Genomic DNA, 23,961 nt, shown 5'->3' with positions numbered 1-23,961 from the left:
CCTCCAGAGGTAGTGACTCAACTCCATCCCTGGGCAGCCTGTTACAATGTCTCACAACTCTTTCAGTGGAGAAATTTCTTACCATCCAACCTAAAACTCCGCTGGTGCAACTTGAGGCCATTTCTTCTTGCTGTATCGCTTGCTTCCTGGAAGAAAAGACCAACTCCCACTCTTCTACAACTTCCTTTGAAGTAATCGTAAGGAGTGACAAGGTCTCCCCTGAGCCTCCCTTTGTCAAGGTTAAGTAGCCACAGTTCACTCACCTGCTCCATGTGAGGCTTGTTCTCTAGACACTTCACCAGCTTCCTTGCCCTTCTTTGGGCGCTGGGAGTAGTGAAGGTAGAATTAGAAAAAGGAGCATAGTTCTAGCTGTGTAGATTATCTTGTTCAGCCTGAGATGTTACAGTTCATAGGATCTCTCTCCTGCTCTAGGATTCTGTCGCAGCCTCTGCATGCATCCTTCAAGACTGTTGTCCTGCCAGAGCCTCTGAGAAGATACTGTCTTAATCTCAGTGTGCTACTGGTTTATCTTCAGTAACACCCTGAAATCTCATCGTACTATATTCTTACTGCAGAGGTACCATGAATCTTCTGCACTTGCAACAATTTACAAAGACTTTACTTGACTCTTAGGAGGACATTGAAATTACACTGCAGTTTTTTGTTGTTTTTGGGGTTTCCTTGCTAACTGGATACTTTTAATAATTGTGTGTTTTGATAATTTTCACCCTACTTGAATGTTAATCGTGCATTCCTTATGGGCCAGTCTGCATGGGTGAAAAATAGAGCGTCAGGTAGAGAATTGTCTTTGTCAGGGACTGAGTGAGCATCTGAAGTAATTGAATTGGTCTTGCAGTGGCAGCGAGACAATCATATTTCATAGACTGCTCACATATTATGAAATATGTACTCCATATTTTCTAAAAGGAAAAACTGCAGTTTTCACTGTCCTGCATTTTCCTTCCCTTTATACATTTTCTTATGTACTTCCAAGAGACTGGGATGTATTTTCTGCGTGCTGACTACTTCCATACAATTCAGTGAGTATTGAATCCTTCCTGAAAATAAGCAGTCAAGAGAGTGAGTGCCGATGCTGCACATTCCTCCATCTGGGCGTGGAGGAGTGCCATCTTGTGGAGATGTTGTTGTATTACTCTAAATTAAAATGGGTGAAGTCTGCGGGTTTGGCGAGTGCTTCCTTTGCCTCGGGGGGATGCCTGCACATTTATCGTGTCATAAGTGGTAGAATGAACCACCAGGCTCTAAAGCATTATTGAGAGGAATAAATAATTCATAGCTTTAAAATAACATAGACACTTATAGACAGATCGTCAAGGAGACAATTTAATATTCCTGATCAATGTGTTAAATATGTATCTTCATACATCATAATATGCTTTTTACTGGCATCGCAATAAAGGAGAATTTGAAAGAAAGATATGAAGGAGAACCACAAACTATCTTTTTTCATGTGTCAACTCTAAACTTGATGACAGAAGGAATACAGGTGATTATCTGGAAAATTAACTACTAGATGATGGAAGCTGTCACTGTAGCTTGATCAGAGACCTCTAAATACTTTATAAGAGTTGATGGGTAGGAAGGATCGATCCTAAAGAGCCTTGAAAGTGATGGCAAAAATATCTTACAGTTGGTAAAATAGAGAAGGCGTGGTCAGTGTAAGGCTGCAGAAAGCAATGACACAGGTAGGTTGGCAAGCAAGGCTGATGATCGGTGTAGGAGCATTCTTCATTAAACTCTTGTCCATAGCAAGCCCAAAGGTTTACTATTTTTCCATGTGTTTTACTGGTGTATGTTAATATAATCATGGACAATTTTTTGTCCCATCTGTCAAATGTTTCGTTATTGGACAATATCACTTGGGGGAAGGCATATTCTCTGGAAGCTGTGCAGCAGAAATCTATCCAAGGAAACAAGAATATCCCCTATATGACATAGATGTTTACAGATGCTTATGTATAGCACAGATGAAACAGCAGTGCTTAATTCTCTGACTTTCTGTTGGTTTCTTACCACACAGTAACTGCATAACTTGAGCGGAAGTAAATAAACAGGCAAATATTGTCCTAGGAATATGAAATAACCCCCTCATCCTTGGTCGTATAGTGTGCCCGATACCTATTGTTTAGTATCTGCTACATTGACAGTATTTGCTGCTATCTAAGAACAATTTTTAGGAACCAAGTTCTGTGAGTATATTTGGTTTGTTTATTCCCCTGCTCACCCACAATGAATGTGCTTCTGCTATGATCAACTAGTTTCAGTCTCTCTTTTTGCTTAAGTTAAATTCAGGAGTATGAATTTCTGTTTATGTGTGAGAATGATCATATGAAGGAAATTTCATATTTATACCTGGGCTCATTGGTATCAGGAAGATACGGACATACAGTGTGGCTTATGTTGGAAAGCCAAGTCCCCTATTCGGGTCCCAGCAAAACTAAAATATCTAAATACATTTCTGTGACAGAAATTTAACAGTAGCTATATGATCTGGAAAAGCAAGTACAAATTCCGTAGGTGATGAATCAAGGATAAATCCTTAGGTAGTTTCTTTTTAAGTCTTGTGCTTCAGTTTCAAATAATTGATAATATTTAGTGCCAAGGTGCTGTCACATGGTAAATAGTTGGCTCCATTTCATCTCTTTTCAACTTCCTGGGTGGATCATAATAATGTGACATAGACTGAAGATATTCTTAAGTTGCAATGGAGTTGAATTGACTACTTATATCATAAAGATAATAAGAAGTCATCCAGAAGTGAATTTTGGAATTAAGCACAAAACATTTGACTTGCATAAATTCATTGCTGTGCTTAATGCTATATAGGCAAATCAGAAGGGATTGTATGTTCAAAAGCTCATTTGTGATTTCAAGTTTGTCTTGTTTTCAAAAAAGAATTATGCGTTAAGGAAGGGCTATTCAAGTGTGGGAAATCTTGTAAGTTGGTTGGAATTTCAGAGCCTAACTTCAGGAAAGTGATACACAGACTCATAGCTTGATCTGGTGAGATACCTGAGGACATATTTGTGTAGCACTGAGTAAATCTGACTTAGGAAACCTGAGTTGTGGAGATTTTAATTTAGATAGCTAAAGCTGGGTTCCTGAAAGGATTGCTTACGATGAATTAGTGTGAATTGTTTTGGAAACTCAAGTGTTCACCAGGAAAATCTGTCCGACCTTGGTTTGCCAATGAATTTTACTTTAGTGCAGGTGCCACATAAAGGTCATACTCATCCAAGCAAAGAAAAACATTACTTGAAATCAAAACATTATGCTCAATGAATGCCAAAGGGTGTCTGAGCTAAAGAGGTGAAAGGGAAAATTATCTTTTGTTCTACTGTGAATGCAGACTGTGTGAGTTTCATTACTCACATGTGCATTTCTTGTCACAGTATCAATTTCATTCTGTTCTTGCTAGAACAGCAGTAAAACAGACTCAGTGTGGTACTCAGCAGAGGTGGAAAGCCACTTAAAGAAGCATTTGAAAGTGTGGTAGCTTATTTATAGAAGTGGTAGCTTAAATAAGTGGTAGCTTATTTATAGAATTTATTGTACCTCTTCCTGATCTGGGGGGATTTACTTATAAACATATTTTTTTCCAAAGAGAACCAGGGTTGGGAGTCCTTCAGAAAGTTTTTATTTTATCTTCACTGCCAAATACAAGCATTGTATAGTTGTGCGTGAGCTAACTCACTTTTGTCATATGTCCTTCATCTGAGAACTTTTAAAAAGAACACAGTCTGTTGTGCATTTAAATCAAAAGCCGTATTGAAAATAGCCATTTAGCATCTTAAGCAGAAGATGAATTATCATAGAAGCATAGAGTGGTTTGGGTTGGAAGGGACCCTTAAGGATCATTCAGTTCCAACCCTCTGCCGTGGGCAGGGACACCTCCCATCAGACTAGGCTGCCCAAAGCCCCATCCAGCCTGGACATGAACACTGCCAGGGATGGGGCATCCACAGCTTCTCTGGGCAACCTGTTCCAGGGCCTCACCACCCTTATAGGAAATAATTTCTACCTAATGTCTAATCTGAGTCTACTCTTTTTTAATTTAAACCATTACCCCTTGTCCTGGCACAGCACTCCCTGCTAAAGAATCACCTCCCTCAACATGCTAGCTATGCTTCTTTTGATGCAGCCTGGAATGCAGTTGGCTTTCTGGGCTGCAAGTGCACATCGGCAGCTCCTGTTGAGCTTTTCATCCATGAGTACCCCCAAGTCCTTCTCCACAGGCCTGCTCTCTAGCCACTCATCACACAGCCTGTATTCGTGGTTGGGATTGCCCCAGCCCAGGTGCAGGACCTTGCATTTGACCATGATGATGGCTCTTGGTACCTTATGTTATTGCCATTTATCAATTACTGAAATTTTGACTTTCAGACATGCAGCTCTGTGTGCCCAAATGTGAGAGTGCAGCTATGCATCCAGTTAGTATTATAGCAAAAGCTAGAAAAGCTATTGAATAACTGGATATATGCATTATATATATTGAATAACTGGATATATGCATATTCTGTAAATGGGAATAAGGTGGACATGCAGCTATCCACATGATTTGGAGAAGCAGGCATGATTTCAGGTGCTTTTGTGAAAAGAATGAGAACAGCTACTGACATGAAAACTCTACTAGAATTGCACTTCAAAAGGCTTTATTCTGAGTACGTGTGATTTCTTAATGAAGTCATGATAGAAAATGTGCAAGAATGTCTCTTTCTGCTAGTAGCAGTAGGCAGAAAAAGTGGTGAGAAAAGGAAGAGCAAAGCTGTTTTTTTTTTTTCCTTAATTTGAGTAAAAGTGTAAAATACCCAAATAAGATTTGGGTATTTTACAGAGAGGGGTTGCTGCCTTAGGCGCAGGGGACACTGTGAGATGCAGGGGAAGAGCAATATTTATTGCTGCATCATTACTTACACGCTGGTCAGAGTGTATCAGGAAAACAGGTCCCTTACTGTGTTCCCTCATTAATACAAAGAAGTGTAACTAATGAGGCATCTTGCTTTCTAGTCTTGTTGGATTGTTCGATTTTGGAAATATTACTGACTTTTAACTCTACTAAATATTCTAGCCAATAGTTGTAGGTAGCCGTCCATAATTCATCCATTATCTGTACAAACTGGACCTGAAACACATGTAATCAAAACACTTATTAGTATCTACCTGAAAATAATTCACAATTTGAAAGAACTAAATTGCATAAATGAAAACATCAGGAATCAGCTGAGGTGAACAGGAAATCCTTTGCCAGCACAGACCCGTTGTTCACCAGGAGAATGCGACATATTTCAAGCAGAAGAATTGTTTTGTGGCACAAAGCTCCTGATGTGTAAAAGATCTTGTTTCAGTGCTTCCCCAACAGCTGTTTGCATAATGGTTTTGTAGCCATATAACATAATAAGGATTTATGTAGTAACACTGTATCAAGACTGGAAGGGATTTCCCAGTTTAGTTGTCTGTTTTCAAAATCTTGGCAGCTCTACAGTAGGCGCTTTTCATCTAATAGTAGAGTTATAATTTGACTCTTATCCTTTGTTCTTCCTTTTTTCACAGGCAATAAGCTTTTATTTTATTTTCAGACCAAATATATGGATCCATTTTTAATAAACTGGTGTAGTTTAATAATATTGCCAGCTAAATTATGCTTCAAACTGTGTTTTTGTGTTGCTTTGCTGAAGTTAGAAGTCAGGGAGGTCCTAAAGTCCTAAAGTCTCTCTTACTGATTGACACATCCTTGGGCAGGTTACTTTTCCTGTTTTGAAGTTGATGGGGCTGCAGATGTCAATTGCAGAATTATTGGTTACTAACCTCCCCTCTGCATACTGCACACATAAGAAAGAAAAATCCTTTTTTTTTTTTTTTTTTTTTTTTTTTTTTTTTACTTTTTTGTGCTATTAATATTACCTGGTTTGAGATGTGACAAATAACCTGAAATAATATGGCAGAAATTAACGCAAGAGTGACATTAAAAGGAAATTTTCTAATTTGAGATCTGACACTATTCCAGTCTTCAAAGTGTTAGTGAATATTTAATAGATCAGAGATCTACTGAAAGGACGTGGACTGAATTATTTAAGGGCATCTCAAACCCTTGGGTATTTAACCCCCGAAATATTGAAATTCATAACTGAGGCTTAGTTATTCTGATGTAATGATGTTCATTCCCAGAGTTGCTCTTGTGCTATTTTTTTTTTTTTATTTATTACTAAAGCAGTATTGGTCTAGAAACTACAAGGAAAATTAAATGGATATTCTTCAGATGCTTATAGAAACGCTTTGTAATCCTGCTAGCTATCCTGATACTCCTGAAACATGCTCTGAAGAAAACAGTGATTCCTATGAGTCTGTTAGACCATTCCAGGCAATGCATTTTCCATTACTGCAGTGCTTGTTTTCAGAGGTGGTGTTTGGTGCTTGCATGGAGGTGAACAGAACCTTTGTCAGGCTCCTGAATCTTCATTAACTCTAATGAATTTAACACCTGAGTATGGGAACTTGACAGGGTAGCTTCTAACTCAGACATGTTATGGAGAAGAATACTAATTATAAGAAATCTTAACTTTATTGACACTTATAGAGACTACTGGCCTTTTTATAAGTTTTTTTTTTTTTCCTGTTTGTTATTATTAAAATATTTATTAGAATATCATCACTTGAAATATTTTTAAAATAGCATTTTATTTTATTTTATTTTATTTTTAGAAAATGGACCAGAAAAATTTGTGACCCAACTTTATCTCAAATTAGGTCTCTGGTCATGTGTATTTCTTATTGCTGCATAAGAGAGTTAAATAAGGGTGACTGAACTTTAATAAATGGAATTCTTTTCTGGACTACATTTCCCTTCTAGGATTTGCTAAAATGCTAGATGGTATTGCTGATAGTAGAAGCACTCCATTTCTATGAGAAAGATCATTCTGACCTTACATAGCTTTACGTTGTCATCTTGTCTGTCTTAAAATTTTGATACTAAGGTATAGGCTGATTAGGATAAATTGGAAACAGTTTGAGAATAATGGGTTATCACTGTATGGAAGCATCACAAAATAGCTTTGGTGGGGTCAAAATCTGCAATAGCCAACATAACTTGTAAATAAATTGTTGCGTATTGGTGTTTGTATGAATATATGCCTTAAAATGACAGTCCTCTGTGTGCTGTACACGCCTACTGACAAAAACTGACTAGATTGTGCATAGACAGGAGCTGGTTTCATTATACTTTTATGTTGTCCCTGAACTAAGCATCTCAGCATAAAGTGGTTTCAAGTTCCAGACATAATAATCCAAGTATATGAACACATCCAGCTACTCATAGATAAAGATCTACTTGTCTTAAGGCTAGATTGCATAAACAAAGCCAGTGTGGTTTACCACACTGTGTGGTAACACTGATGGTGTAAATCAGTCTCCCATCTGAAGCATTAGATTGCCTGTGACTGAGAATTCTCATGAAGACTCAGATATTTATTCTAAAAGGAGAAGTCATACGGTGAGGAAGAAATTGGAACAGATTGGACCAGATCAATTGCTTGGTAGATGTGTCTTTGATACTACTTGGAAGTGGGGGCAGAGTTCATATTAAATTGTCTTAATTATTTCTTGATCATTACTCTAGCTGAAATGCAGACCCTACTTTTGTGTTATGTGGAATCATGCTGTTAATGTTCTTAAAGGCCTGTTTGAAAAGGCTGTTGCTGCCAGGGCATAGACCTAATCCTTAGCCTTTTGCATCATTGACAAAAATTTTGACAGCGTCTAAACCAAAAAAGTTTTTTCTTGCTTCTTAGCATTCACAAAAGCATGAAGACCTGCTAATGTTTTACTATGAGAGAAGGAAACAACGAAAACTAATACCATAGTTGAATGAAACTTTTTTTTTTAAAAATACACAGAGGAAAGGGAAAATCAGTTTTCTCAAGTTGTTCAAGTTTTCTCTTATAGAATAACATTATGCTACGTATGTAATGCATCTGGAAAAACAGTATTTTTCAGTGAATTAAGAAGTCATTAGTGTGAAGTAAAAACTTTGTTCTTGCCCTTTAGAGCTGTAGCATGTAAGGAAACCAATAGTTAAAGGTGGTAAAGCATAGCTAGTTAATTCTGTCTCTTCTCCACCTACACATAATAAAACACTGACATTTGATTTCTTGAAAGTATGTTCTTTCTCTAGCCCTGCTGCTTTGTTTGCTGTATTTCCCAGAGACTGCAGCCTTGTGAGCTGCTGTAATGTCTGTCAGTGTAAGTCACATTAAAAGACCAAGGCTTTGATAGCTTATGTTATTAACATAAATTGAAGAGAAACATGAGATACACAGAAAAAAATTATAGATCCCATTGCCTGAGTGGAGGGGAGCCACTAATCTCAAGGCTACCATCTCCAAATGAATTTTTCAGGTTAACTGCTCATCTCTTTTTTTTTTCTTTATTTGTAGTTTCAAACAAGATGTTAATTAATTGTATTTTTAATGAAAATAAAGCATGTGGCTAAACATTGTGTACTGCCAAAGCAAAATGCACTTCCTGAGGTGTGCGGGTGAAGAAATATGGCACAGTAACCACACTCTCAACTGTCTTTCCTTTTCCCATATAAATAGCCCCAGATAAGTGCTGCCTCTACCTCACAGGTACAAACCACAGTTCTAACATTCCTGTTTTCCACCTGTTGTTTGTACTTACCTCTCTCTCAGCTTAGATCTGTATGTGTTTTTTTTTTTTTTTTTTTTAATGACTAATACATTCTTATGTGTCAGTTGGGTTAATACCAGGTGGCATTTATATATATATGCTTTAATTATGGCAAAAAAAAAAATAATAATAATGTTGTGAGCCCGGTTTTATGCCAACATTATAAAGACAAGTGGCAACCTGTTTAAAGATAGGATTAAAGGTTTACAGATTTTAGTCTGAGAATAACAGTTGAGCATTGACAGCAGCGGGGCGATGCTATTATGCTGATGCTTTATTAATAGCTTATAGGTGAGGAATGCATTTTTCTTTGCATCCCTGTAGAATCAGGGTGTGCTTTATACCTAAAAGGCGGTTAGGATTAAATGGTCATTTCAATTAGTAGGACTATGAACACTGCTGCTGAACTTCATGTTCCCATCTTGATGTCTGGAGAGCTTCAAGTACGACTGGCACGGACACTCATAAGATCAAGGTCAAACTGTCTGCATAATAAATGATAGAAAATATTAATTCTCTCATAGATGTGGTGGCAGAGATGAATAATCTTCATGCGGTTTATCTGTACATCTGGGTATTTGAAAGACTCAGTTAATTACAACATATTGAATCCTACATTGTGTTCCTCCCAAAGGTCTTTAAGGGACAGTTCAATGCTGTGTACGGCCTGCCTCTATGTTGCATGCATTCAGCAGGGTATTATAAGTAACAGTTTTCCAGGTTTCCTGCTTTCAAGCAAGAAAAGAGAGGATTATATTTACCTGGGAGTAAATAAATTGTGTAAGAATGAAGATAGGTTAATCCATTTTAGTTTTTGCTACCTCAGGGGCATGACATTTCTCTAAAAAGTTAATTTCTGTAGGTTGGTGATTAATGCTGACATATTACAAGTTGTTTTTTTTTTTTTTTTTTTTTTTTTTTTTTTTCAGAGCCTGCCTTTAAAGTTAGAATTTGTATGAGATTTTTGAAAAGCTTTGTGTTAGCAGAACAGTTGCATCGAAGCTGAAAAACTTTTACCTATTGATTTCAGTGGAAAGGGTTAGGCCCATGGTGAGAACTTTTGCCAATGTCCTTCTGAATCTATAAGGAATGTGTCTAACAGCTTTCCCACCAATTTACTACTTAATAGCACATCATACTAAGACTTATACCTCTGACAGAGTTGCCATTTATTCATCATAATAGCACTAGGCGAACAGCATACGAACTACTTCTTAAATATTTTTCTTAAATAATAATTTCAAGCAGATTTGAACCTCAAATTACACTAAAGTTTTTGAAACACATTGAAGTATAATTAAGTTTAATGAAACGATTATTGGGAACTGAATGGAAAGTGAACATTGATAAGACAAAGTCTGTCAGACAAACTGTTGAAGGTAGTCCGTGGTATCTTCAAGTCAAGCCAGCGCTGCTTCTGTAAGAATTTCTGAATTTGTCAGTGAAACTACTGAAATGTTTGCAATCAGTCTACAGAACAGCAAATAACTTGACTTGATGTGGAATGGATTTTACTTTGGAGTCTTATGTCGTTGCTAGTTTCATAAAAATTGAGGTGTGCATTCAAGGCTTACTGTTTTTAACAGAAAGGTTTCAATGGGACTTGCATGTTTTCTAAACCTTTTTTTTTTTTTTTTTTTTTGTGATCACCTATGATCAGAGAAAGAAGCTAAATTCAAGAATTTATTCTTTTACTGCTCTCCTATTGATATATTGAAATACATAATGTTTTTGCTGCATGAAATACTCATCTTTTCAAAAGCCAGCTATATGGAAAAGAGTCTGGTAGAACTCATCTCTAAGTACTAGACAGGGGTTGAGGAAGCATTTGACAGGTATTTTCAAAGGCTGTGTTTCGCTTGTGCTTGTATGGAGAGCACCTTTATATGAGAAGTTAATGCTTATATGAAACACCTTTTTATTTACATCTTTCTGACTCTAGGTCTCGGTATTTTACTCAGCATTGGTACCTAAGATATGTAAGAGATAAGAAGTGAGTCTGGAGGCTTGAAATGGTGCATGATTAGGAGTTTTTTGTTAGCATTCTGGTATTAAATTTACTACTCCTTTGACTCCATTTGTTGCAATTCTGAGGTTCTGAATAGATTCCTTTGCAAAATGAAAATGAGTGGTTGCGTTTGTCTGGTAGATGAAATAATATCTATATAATTCTTGTTTTCACATGCAAGCAAATTCATGAGAGTTGTGGATTGAGCTCTGGAGAAGTTCTAATCCCTATAGTTCAAAAAATATACTCGTAATAATCATTATTCTGATTCACAATTCTGTTGTGTTGAAACTGAAAAATATTTCATCACAATGTTACCGGGTCAGGCTAAAATGTATCAATCTTTTATTTGATGTGATTTGGATATATATTTTTTGGCAAAGCAAAAAAAGACAGATGGCTCAGGTGCGTATATTGGTCCCATGAAAATACTTCCGGGGAAGAAAGGTGTGGTTTAAAGCATTATTAAGTGCACAGATAGACTTTTGATGGACTTTTAAGTTTTTAATTTACAATTTAAGAAAGACGTACATAACACAAGTGCAACAAAAAGTTGTTTTTATTATTCCAAAGTGCACAACAGACAGTGTAGATGTTTACAGAAATAAATCATATATTTTTCCATACTTTTTGCTTCAAGCTCCTCTGTTTTGCAATTTTTATCCAGAATTCCCTCATCCAGATGAAATAATTCCTGATGTAAACAATATATTTGTATTTAACTGAAGTCAACTCTTGCTTAAAATTGAAATTACACACAATTTGATTTACCTATTACTTTACCACGTTTAAAACTTCACTAGACCAAAGAAAATGCCCATGATGATATAACTTATAAATAAAATTAAGTTACAAGAGCTAATATCTTACAGTAAAAAAGTTACAAATGAAATAAGTTAAAATATCTGTAATAAGAGAGATCCAGAGTAACAAATTCCCTTTAAATAAACATTTGTATAAGGGTCTCAAAAACAGTCACGACAGCTCGTAGAGTAATACCAAAATAGTGTTGGAAGGCACCTCAAGAGGCAGTCTACTTCCTTCCCTTGCCTCATGGCAGGTTAACTTTATTGCTGTCATTCCTGACAGGTGAACATATTATTGAAGACCTGCCACTACACAGAGCCCCTTCTCTCTTCTTTCCTTCCCGACTGTTTATTTCAGGGTCTATTTATCTTTTCCTTTTGGGAGATTTGCTAGTGACTACTCTGAATCTTGCATTAGTTGTTCTGTTTGCTATGAACATGGCAAACTGACTGTTCCTTTTCTCTTTGTAACAGTTTTCAAGCATGTAAAACATTTCACTGTTTTTTGTTTGTTTGTTTGTTTTCCCCTATTACTATCCATAAGACAAACAACTACACTTGTAAAAAAAGATCTTTCTTCTAAGTCGTGTTATTTAGGTCTCCATTCATTCTTATTACTCTTCTGCAGACTTTCTCCAGTTTTTCAATACCTTGATGTTCTGCGTCCAAAACTGGAAATAATGTCTCATCTGAGACCCTTAGAAGATTGAACAGAGTAGAGGATGTAGGTTGTGCATCATGTCAGTTCTGCTCCTGTTCTTACATCTCTGCTTTTCCATAGTAGTGTGGTACTGCTGACTCATGCTTCGCTTATATAACCTCAGAGTCTTCTGTGCAGAACTGCTGTTGAACCAGTTGCTGTCAGTTGTGTATTTGTGTAGGTGGTTGTTTCTGTTGAAGAGACATATCTTCTTTTTTCTGGTAGGATTTCATTCTGTAAATTTCTGACCATTTTCCCAATAATTTTAGGTAACTTTCCATTCTCATTTAGATCTCCAGCTTGCTTCCAGCCTGTTCCATTCATACTGATTGCTGCAGAATTGTATGACTTCACTTCAGGCTCAGAGGCACTACTGTGAATGACTTTGAAGGTATGCTCTCACACCAGGTTTGCATAACCAGGGTCAGATTCTTCTAGATTCATCCCTAAACCATTTGTGAGACTCCTCTATTAAATAGCATTGAAATAATTCTCATTCTTAAGTTCTCTTGCATAATAAGAGGAAATGCAGCATTTCAAATGCATGGCAATTTTTTTTTTCAGAATTGTTTAACTGACTTAGGACATTTGTTTACCCAGGTGAAGGTAAACATCCAAGCATTTCAAGTAGGAAGTTAGCCAGGTAGGACCTGGATTTCATGTCATTTGTGTCACTGTGTCATTGAGCCTTAGCTAACAATCCTTAATAAGAGAGCACAAGAGTTTGGTGACTTTCAACATTTGAACACAGGATTTTGGCTCTTAAATAAACACGTTGTTATCGTTTAAAGAGCATAATGACTAAGAAATATTTTGCCAAAAAAAAATAAATAAATCAGAATCTCATCTGAGAGAGGTTTACAGTCCAGCCTGTAGTTATTAACACTATTGATGTTGGACTTGATAAAAACCAGTGCTTCAAGGCTTTTTAGGATAAGTGAATTCTAAGGAGAGATGCAAGGCATAATAAAGGCATGGAGATTGTGAACTTCTTAAAAGTATGGGATAGTATAGAGTAAGCCAAGCAAACTAAGCTGTGGAAGTACAGAAATATAAAGAATGAAGGTGGAATAGAAAAGAAGAGGAGGCAAGAGCAGAAGGAATCATAAGCAACATTCTATAGACATTCTATAGAAAGTGATTTTAAGGAAACTAGAAGAAGTAGGGGAGGCCTGAAGAGAAGTATAGTCAGTAGCTCTCCATTTTGGCCTAAAAAATCTTTTTCAATCTTGTCTGTTTCTAAATAGCCTCGGCTATTAACTTCCACTGAAGCCTGGTCAGCACTATTTAGAAGAACACATTTAAAGTCAAATTGCTATCTCAAGTACCCTTCATTGGTTGCTTCCGTTCTGACTGAAGGAGCAGTAGGATGGCCCCAGTCCCCTCACAGTGCAGTCAGTGCTGTCAGTGTCACAGGTCTCACAGTGGCACTCTGTAGCTACTGGGTATGAATAAAAAGATTCAGGATGGTCACCACAGCCAGGGATCTTCACTGTTTCGTACACAACCTCCTTGAAGGTACATGTTTGCTGAACGGATGATACTGGTGGATATTTATATACCGGATCCTGAAAATTACAAGAAGGAAATATTTATTTTGAAATTCATTACAGGGCAGAATTCTTTGTTTTTACAAAATAGAAGACCTAATGTGAAGTCTTGTAAAACCAGTGGGGAAAATCCCACTGAGATAAAAAGGGTTTGGATTAGGCTATTTGGATTGCACCTAGATCCATATACTTCTCCTTTCAGGAGAATGGTTGTGCAAGATAGGTTTCGTACCATCACCAGACAAAGGTGCAGATCAATGGCTTGATTCTTTAAATTATTTTCTATTGGAAAAGTAGAGTCTACATAGTGATCACTACTTTATTGTGTCTGTTTGCAACCACAAACTGAACAGAAAGCAGAGATCCAGATTCTCATACTTTCAATGCTAGTCATACAATATAAACAATGTATGCAGCCAAATAAAGGTCTGAATTCAACTAGTGTCTTTTCACCCTTCCCTTTACTGTTCAGACCGTCAGTATATCTACTTTCCTATCAAATAACATAGCCATTATTCAGCCTGTTCTTTCACAAGGCTCATCCTGCCCATGTGTATATTATGAACTGGAGAAATTGGTTATTCATAAATCACTTCAGTACTTAATTCTGATGCCTGAAGTTTAAACTTAAGAGTCTCACCCTTGTGAAGCAGTATCCTGAGCACCATGTGGCATTCACTGTAATACAGAATTCACATTCTTCTCTTTCCACTGCTATAGTAATATTGGTGAGCTCACAGCTGTAGCAACAAATTGCTTTCCAGCAAAATAACAGCACATAGCAGTTAAGCGTCTTCATCTTGTGCATAAAGCAGAAAATGGATCTGTATTGGAGAAACATATAATTATTTACAACAGGAAATATTTATAGAGACAGGGATAAATTAAGTCTTCACATTACCCTCAAGTGTTTCTATAATAGCAAGCTTTCAGAGGATAAAGTAATTAAGTAGATCTATCTGTATGCTTATTGTTAAAGGAGTTTGATTTTCTTAAGCAACTGAAATGGTATATCAGCAATCTTTGTAGAGTAAGAACAGCTGAACATTATACTACTTTCAATGAAATAACTTCATCTAAGTTTCGGTACAGATAATGTGTCCTGTCTTTTAGGAGAAAGAAAATGAAACAAGGGAAAAAAAAAAAGAGCAAAGGATAACCTGCTTTAAAAAAGAAATTAATTGCATATAGTGTTCGCAATTTCAAAAAAATATTTCCAGGTCAAGATCTGATGAAAACTCACCTGTATTCTACTTGCCTTCCTGGTAATAGCTATAGTGAAAAGAAAGCCCCAAGCTTACCTTTTATACTAAATCATGTGTAACTTATACCTTGAGGATTTGCAGAGAATTAATGCAGCAAGCATTAGTTTGGTACTTGGTGAAAGAGGATTAATGCTCAGCCAGACAGTGAGATCAAGCCTTGTTAAGACGGGGGGAAAAAAGAAAAGCAAAACACACTTAGGAAGTGATCGTGAAGGTTACTGTTACAATGTCTTTTTAGAAATTTGCTTGGGTTTTATTCGCTGGCATTTAGAAATAGCTGACCCATTTCACAATTTGGAAATGGGTTGAGAAGCCTATTTTTTGTGAAAATGCTTGGGTATTTTAACTGTTCTGTGTCAGCTACCAAAGAGATATGCTAGGGTGCAAGCTGGTCCTCTGGTAAATCACATCAGAGACATTGCCAGAGTGTTTCTTATCTAAAGAGTATGCTCCTGAGACTTTCAGGATACCAGTCTTAATTGCTTTTCTCTAAGTTAGGTATGACTGACTTTACTCAGTAGGCTGTGCGTGTACTTGTTTATTGATCAGGGGTCCAAGAAGGCTAGGAGTATGTGTTTTGTTAAACCAAACTTGACATTTCTTTACCATCTACAATACCACCATAGCTCATCACGGTTCTGATTTCTATCCCAGTGTAGGCACTCCTGGTTCCTGTCTGTCACATTGTCACTTTTAAAAAAAATTATGTAAGGGGGATCTGTATTGTGGAAAGGGACTATAAAGATGTCATAATTAGACTCTAGATCTGTGTTTTCTGCCAGTGATCTCAGATCAAGTATTGTCACATTACAGGGAAACTTAAAAATATTTCTAACAGGCAATCGTGTAACCCAACTTGAATGCATTCCCTAGTTTGTCATTATAATAAGGTTCCATGACCAGTGTTCCCTGTTCACTGCCCTTTTTCTGCTGTCAAAGCTAGCGATGTGTGCCTCTTTACCAGAATAATGACAGAGAAATAACTTTGTTGAGCTTCACATATGATCACTTCTGGGGAAAATGACTCACAGTAGGACTGTATTTACTATCACCTGCCCAGAACAGCCAGTCTTGCTTTGTTATGACTGTTCTATTATGGTCAGTCTGACTTTTTACAGAAATCTATCCACAAAAGAAAACTAGACAAGGACATGCAGTTAAAAGCATTTCATCATGAAAAGAAATTCTCACCAGCTTATTAGTTGTCCTGCAGACAGGATGCTTTCCAGAATGTCTTTTACAAGCGAACTCTTTAAGTGTCTCATACCTTCCTGCGGTCCTGCAGTCTGACCATCTGTTCCAGTGTTGACCCAGTCTGCAATACTGTAATTTGTTACTGCATTTCCTGTCACAACAAAATCAGGAGGTGATCTGCAATTTCTCCCTAGACATCTGTAATAATAGTTTTGTTTAAATGAAAATCCAGCCCAATTAAATGTATAAAGAAGTCAAGAAAGCAGATATCTACCTTTTTTACTGATAACATAAACTCTATGATTGAATAATGGTCTTTTCTGTTGTTTAGAGTTGATATAGTCACGCTTCTCAGGAAAGATTCTCGCTAATTTCATAGATGCCAGACAAAAGCTGATTAAAAGTAATTATATCCCTACAGAGTACCAGGTACTAACTTAAGCAAATTAAATAAAGCCAAATGAACTATATTTGCAAAGGGCAATACAGAAAATATCAAATCTCTAATTTGCGGTGGTCTGTTTCATGATCTGAAGAAGTCATACACGTTCACTAACACCATAGTTTCACAAGCAGAGCATGCAAACTTAGCCCCTGCCATGCTTTCTTCCCCATGTTACTTTGTTGTGTCTCACACAGCCTCTTCAATTGTGGCAATGTGAATTAGGGAAATCATTCTGATTAAAAGGAAAAAAAAAAAAAAAAAAAGAACCAACCAACCCTCTTCTACAGCTTTGCTTTCAATACTGCTGTATCAGCTTGTTCCCCAACAAAATACACAGCTGCAGCAGTGCAATTGATGGGATTGCTTGGGGAGTGAGAATGAGTAGGGAGGTAAACAGAAAATGCTTGCACAGCCTTCTCACTGAAGAATTCCTGAAGCCACGTGGTAACTGCAATACGCTCTTAACGGGTGGATTCCACTGCTACCCTCAATTCAAGAGCGGTTGTTTCTGTTTTCAAGTTGGTGAGCCAGCTATTATCTCTGCTAAATTGATTGTTCAAGTATATGAATATGTATTTTTAAGGCTAATAAGAAATTACAAATTGAAGCCAGGTCATTTGCAATACATCATTCAAGGAGTGGTAATTTGGAGAGTCGTTACTTTGATAGTGACTTTGATATCATTCCCATTCCTTTTCTTGGAAAGATACATGAAATGAATTCCTTCTCATGTTGGGTAAAGTGCTGTATTTATTTTTTTTCTAAGACTATTAGTTCATATCTCTGGGAAATCCTCATGATCTAAATGGATCATACTCCCTCAAGTTTATATTCCCAGTAGGTTAAAACAAAGTTTATGGTTGTTGTGAAGGGAGTCACAGATGTTACTGATTCAGGAAACTTTCTTTATCCCACATATATGAATATTACACGTAGGCTCTGTGTTACCAGATTTTGTATTGTTTTCAGTAATAGAAATGTTTTCCATTTTAAATGCTTTATACTTATTTCGGGAATAGATGCAGAGGGACGAACCCTCCCACCTTACACGCTACAGCATCTGTACGTGTTAAGTAGTGGTATTATCTATGTAGTTCTTAAGCAGTGTTGCTCCTCCCAGATATAGCAGTTGTCATTATGGTTGTTAATGTATGCAGCCTAGGAAATTAAAAGACGTGACAGCATTTTTTACAAGACAGAGCAGACATCACATTCATACGGTTACATTAATATCTTAGTAGCTTCTCAGGGAAATAAAAAACTTCTCTGTATTGCTACCTTTTGTGTTCTTTGGCTGTTTCCCTTGCACTGTTTATTATTGTAACCTAGCAAGCTATTGTTACCAGTGCTGCCACAAGGGAGCACTTGCTTTGCTGTTTCTAATCACTTATTTCAACCAGAAGTGGTGTGACACAGTTCTGCTATTGTTTCCTATGTAGTAGTTAATGTTTCTGCCTTTTATTTTTCTTTTTTTTTTTTTTTTTCTTTTTTTTCCCCCAAAGCATTTAACACAGGACTGAAAACTTTGTTTTGTTTATATAGCTTAAACTAATGAAATTCCTGCCTTCAAGAGAGGTGGTGGTAAGGCTAGCAGTTCTGTTACTAGAAGTCATAAATCTGCCTTGCTTTAAAGAATGTGCTTTATATCTTTCAGAGAAGTTCAGCATCTATAAAAGTACTATTGGAAAACTTGTCTTTATGTGTGTAACTTGTACACTGTGAGTAATAAATCTGACTCTGTCTGGTTGAAACTTATCTGCAAATTATTCCAGCTGCAGAAAAAAAATAGCTTATATATTTTTAAAAAGTGTCAAGGGACCTTGGGTTTAAGTTTGGTTGTGGTTACATGTTTTAGGTCTTGTCAAATATTATGTTACTGGGAAATTTAATGGTTTCTTCATCTGAGAGCTTTTTCTCATGGCAAGTATGCCTCAAGACATTTTTAAAGATGCTTAAAACTATGGCTTTAGCTAAGTTCCTAGGGACTAGGACAGAATGAAGAGCTGGTTCTTCAAGTTGGGAGTTGTGTGCTTCGCTGAGTATAATGGCTTTTGTGTCAAGTTTCTTCTATGGGTGGCCTTCCTTGACTGAGTACTCTTCCTCTTTCCTTTCTTATTTTTTGTTCAAATGTTTTTCTGCAGAAGTCCAAATTTAACCTGAGCTATTTAAAGCAACAGACCTTTTTGCTGCTACTCAGTGTTTTGCTAATTGATATCCTTGAAGTACGCAGATTCATAAAGCACAGATTCAGAAGCAATTTGCAGTCTCTGTGTGGGGTTGATGTTTCACAGCACAGCAGCACAGGCCTGTGTTTCAATGTTAAATAAGTTCACTGGAGTGTAGTCTTTGCCTTCTGTTATTGCTGCTTACAACAGATGACTTATGTCCTTGCATTGCCCCTCTAGGTGCCTTTGGGATTTACTGTGATTCTTATCCAAGTCACTGGAGAAACCCCTCGTGAATTTAGTAGTAATTGTGTTGGGTAGTTGGTCACTACTGTTCAATACTATTTTTGCTGATACTGGTTTAATTTCCCAGCACTGATGATGCAGAATTGTGGAGTAGCTTGTGCCTGCCAAGCACAGAGCTGGATCGCTGAAACTAGTCGTCATCAGCTAAAGAGTTATTAATTAATAAAGAATTGCAGTATGCACCTATATGCAAATAGAATATTGCAGCCTTAGGAGGATAAAGAAAATCACAAAATGCATCAGCTACATGTTTGGTAGCACAGAAGTTTAGAAAGCTTTTGAGATGTCAGTTTCCATTGCTTAGTGCAGAGGTTATGCTTCCCATATTCCCTAGGCAATACCTACATGAACTGTTCGTCTTTTTAAGTCTTGTAGATATCCTGCTTGCAATCAACAGCAGCAGAAGCTAATCCTTCTGAAATGTGTTTAGTATACACAGAACAATACAAAGAACAATGGCATTCAGTTATTTTTCATGTAGTTTTGGCTGTCATGATGTAAATTCATTCCTGTCCGAATTTAATACCACATTTCTGAATATATAACAGCTGTGTTTTCTTACCCTGTTCAGTGATGTGATCCTTACAACCTGCAGCTCTTTGCTGTTGTAAAACCACTGTATGATCTTGGCTTCTTATGTAACATAATTTGATGAATCCAGTGGTATCTGATAGAAAGTGTGTTAAGATTCTGTTGAGCACTGAATGTATGTTTGTTACACGTGTTTTGTTTTTTTATTTTCCTGACATGCTAAACCATCCTGCATTCTTTCATTTTTAGAAATTTTTAGCATTTCACTTTATTTCAGAGTATTTTTCCTTTTTTTTTTTTTTTTTTTTTTTTAATATACATATATCTTTTTGGATTAATTTCTGTGTATGTAAATAAAGTAGCAGTTTTGCTCCTGTGACTGTCCTGGAGAAATATGGTTCTATATTTGGCTGTAAGTATGAGAGCAGTGTTTATTTTATTTTGTTTTATTTTATTTTTCTCAAAAGGAACAAGAAAGCATTTTCATGGACTTGACAAAAAAGATTAGTCATATTAGAAAAGAATTGAAAAAGCAAGGGAGAGATCTGATGGAAAATATCTTCCAAGTCACATGTGCCACTGATACATAACCAGCTAGGGTTTCCTTTTCATTCTGTAAGCAGTTCTTGGGGCTATATAGGTTTGCTGTTAAGATGTTGATAGCTAAAGAGCAAAAATATTTCTGCTGGGATGTGAGTTGAAGAAACCAGAAATAGGAGCATGAGGCTTCACCTGATATGATTCATTATGAATCATCTTTGCTGATTTTGTGCAGAATACAGAGACCTGTGCAGAACTGTCACACTCCAATACAAGCGGTACCTGCATGCCTGTAAAGCAGGAGCTGTGCTAAGTGTTTTCATCTTCCACACTGAGCAGAAGCAGAGACCCCTCTGGATTTACTGGGGTCATGGGTTGTTAAACAGTTCAGTGTGAGTGGAAGCAAAACTGTCAGAGAGGAAGAGCAGCTTGTTTTTTAAATGTTTATTTCATACAAAACGAACCTGAAAAGTTTGAAACCCTCCATAGAAGGAAAGCCTTTTACTTTGCAGAGTTGCTTCAGGTTGCCGTATTTCTCTCTCAAGTTACGGTAAGTTGAAGCCAGAGCATACACATGGACTGCTGAGGCAGCTGCCAGTTGCGGAAGCGCTGGGTTCCCCGGCCTTGGAAGTGTAGTATCCTCAGCAACCCAGCTTGGTAGGCTTTGGGGCAGGCAGATGGGAAAGCTGGCAGGAAGCCTAGGTTTAGAAGAACTTCATGGAAATAGTCTTTGTAGGATCGGTTTTCAACCAACTTGGAATTTGCCATTTACCTCCAAAAATGGTAAATTTCTAGAAAAAAATGTCAGAATTTTTTGGTCTTGTGTTTTGGAGAACAGTGTTCCTAAGTTGCGAAGGAAGCTTTTAAGTGTGTATTAATTACTCTATTAAACCATATTGATCAGGAGCTGACTGAATTTTGAAACCAAAATGAAAACCAAACATACCTGAGTATTCATTTGAAGGGCAGAGTCTAATTAGACTGTTGGAGCACACTGTTACTGCATACACTGAAAAGTAAGTGCTTAAGAGAAAGCTGAAATACTTAGCTGCTTTCATGCAGCTTGCTGAGTGGCATACCTGTCAGTTTAGGAGCAAGAAGGCTCCTTTCTTTTTTAATAAAAATAGCATGCATTTCTTAAACAGTAAGTCTGGCAGGACTATGCCTTTACTCACAAATAGACAACAGTATGTGCTAATTGATTTCAAACTATGTCTATGATACGTAGTATAAGGCTTATTTGAATCTTGCTGACAGTGTGCATTGATAGCACATGGAAGTTGATGTAGAATGATTCAGCACACTGGATAATTGAGAAAAAGATCATATTTGGGATGCTATATAAAGTCCTAGGCTTAGGTTGGAGATGCCTGACCCATATTCTTTTTTCAGGTGCTGCAAATTTTAGGTCAAATTATTTAAGGAAAATAGGGCAAAGAGAATGTATAGAGCCACAGCCACCTTTAGCTGTGACTTTTACTTCTTATCTGACCGACCACTTACCTCTGCAATATTAGCTGCATTTAAGGATTCAGAGCATTGCTTTTTTTTTGTTTGTTTTTTAGGATATTTTCTCAGTGGTCTAATCAAATTTTTGTTCCAGGGCATGGATCCATTAATGAATAAAATATAAGGTGGTGGCATTGCTCTGTAAGCAGCAGAAATTCCTACTTAACTGACTCATGGGGATTTTCATCAAGTAGGAGTTTGATTGTAATCAATACAGATTGCAAATTTGCAAAAAGAATTTCACAAAACCGTACTACAGGAAGCAGAATTCCAGGGATCTAATGAGGGAACAGATTTTTATTACAGGAAAAGCTTGGCAAGTATCAGCCCAGTCTATAGTTCAAATAAACAAATCTTATTTGATAGGTTGCATTAGCAGAATGATGAAATACAAAACCAAGCACTGTATTAGTCTAAACTCCTAATGGAGGTATATTTTTCCAGGAAAAGTATAATAAAGCCAGAGGATTTATTCTTAAATAAAGGAGATGCAGACTTGGCAGCTCAGGCTTGATCTGAATTCCTACCATTTGTTTACATTGTACACCATTATGGACTGTTCCACCAACTCAGTGGTTAGCAAAATACGGTTACTTTTCTCAATGAAGGGTGCAGCTCTTTCCTTTTCCTCCTGTTCTGTTTATTTTTTTTGTTTGTTTGTTCATGTGATGCTGTCTTCTCATTAACCACAGTGTAGGAATACTGCTGTTCTTATGCAGAATTAGTCCAGGCATAACCAAAGCAAGCTGTGGCAGGGAAGCAGACTTCTAGAGCGAGGAAAAGAACCATGACCTTCTTGTCTTCTCTGCCTGTGACAGAGCTGGAAGCGGGTCTGTGAGAGAGTGAGAGTTTTGGGGTTAGTTCTCCTGTAGAGGAAACAATTATCTGTATCACTCCTCTGGATATCTTCCTGGCTTTAGCCATGCCAAGACCCCAAGATTCCTGTTTTGTTTGTTTTCCTGGCAGCAGCGTTCAGACTTCAGAATCCCAGTTCGGAGGACCACCAGTGCAGTTTTGTGCATTTCTAGAAGAATTGGTCTGGTACTGCCAAGTGGTATTTTTACTACAGAAATAATTGCATCCATGATTTTTCAGCAATCAATTTAAAAGAAAAAAAATGAAAAAAAAATATATATCTGAAACACCTCATTGTCACTGAATTTCCAAAAAAGCACAGTGTGATATCTATCAGAAAATTGCTTTAATTTAATCAAGTATTTGGATCTGCTCACTGAGGGTTGAACTCATGGGCAGCAATACAGACGGCCTTTATTCAGACATACACATCTAGAAAGCTTATTTGAACGTATATTATTTTAGGTATTGTGTGTTCGGTTATTCAGTCTTCTGGATTTGAGGTTGTTTCTTTGGTGATCATTGGAAGTTGAGGAGGGAGAGCACAGTCCCGTAATGTCATTCTTTTGTCTTCTCCAGTGTACAGAGAAAATCAAGAAATACTCTTTCTGAGAAGCAGGAAGATGAAGCACTGATGAAGCACATCTAGGGGATGTAAATTATAGTGACCAGAAGCACTCTATTATCTAAGGGCATAAAGAAATAGCTGGGAGGGTCTGTTAGACAGCAGGAGCCTTCCATGGCAAGTGACAGAGAGTACACACTGCACCAGGCCACAGGGGGACGTAAATACTGCTCAGCCTGTCTAGTAAATACTCTTGTATCTACGTGATGTCAGAAGATGGAAAGCTTTCTTATGCCAGAAAAGTAATGCTACTTGACAACTGGAGCCTCCAGCCAGAGTCTTGGCCATAGTGCCATTAATGCCATCAGAAAATACTGCCCATAGTTCCCTTTAGGATCCTGGAGTAACCCCCCTCCCACTCCCTCCCCCCTTTTTCTTTTCCTTCTCCAAGAACCCTGGAAACTCCTAATCTGTTAAGAGCTTGGGATCCTTTTCTCCTACCTCCATGGCAGGTGTCAGGCACCAAAGACCCACTTGGTAGGCTCTGTGTGGGGACTGGGCAGCGTGGGATGCCCAGCAGGGCACCGGAGCAGGCAGGGATTGTTGAAAAGAGTTGTAGGAGGAATGAACAGGGTAGGCATCCTGCAGGCTAAGCTGAATGAGACAGCCTGTAAAAGGGGGGTTCCAAAGTATGATTAAAATTACCTTGAAATTGGGTACCTGTCGTCACGGATCACCTTTTAAAATACCGATCTATGTTGTGTCTGTTTCGGCATGGTATTAACCAGCTGTTTGAAATAGAAGTCTAAACACTGCCTG

The 23,961-nt window shown here is 37.3% G+C and overlaps 1 protein-coding gene across 1 annotated transcript; it reads right to left on the bottom strand.

Annotated features, from left to right (window-relative positions):
- Nucleotides 1-13,548: 13,548 nt before the first annotated feature.
- On the bottom strand, nucleotides 13,549-14,566 carry FSHB (follicle stimulating hormone subunit beta; the record flags this gene model as incomplete). The annotated part of the gene is made up of 2 exons (XM_082761377.1): nucleotides 13,549-13,785; nucleotides 14,408-14,566. The coding sequence occupies 2 exons, from the start codon at nucleotides 14,564-14,566 to the stop codon at nucleotides 13,549-13,551; spliced, it is 396 nt and encodes a 131-aa protein (XP_082617503.1).
- Nucleotides 14,567-23,961: the final 9,395 nt, after the last annotated feature.

The sequence above is a fragment of the Aythya marila genome (genome assembly GCF_965140915.1).
Source record: "Aythya marila genome assembly, chromosome: 5".
NCBI lineage: Eukaryota > Metazoa > Chordata > Aves > Anseriformes > Anatidae > Aythya > Aythya marila.
Note: the sequence above shows the minus strand (reverse complement) of the source record. Positions and strands in the feature narration are given on the sequence as shown.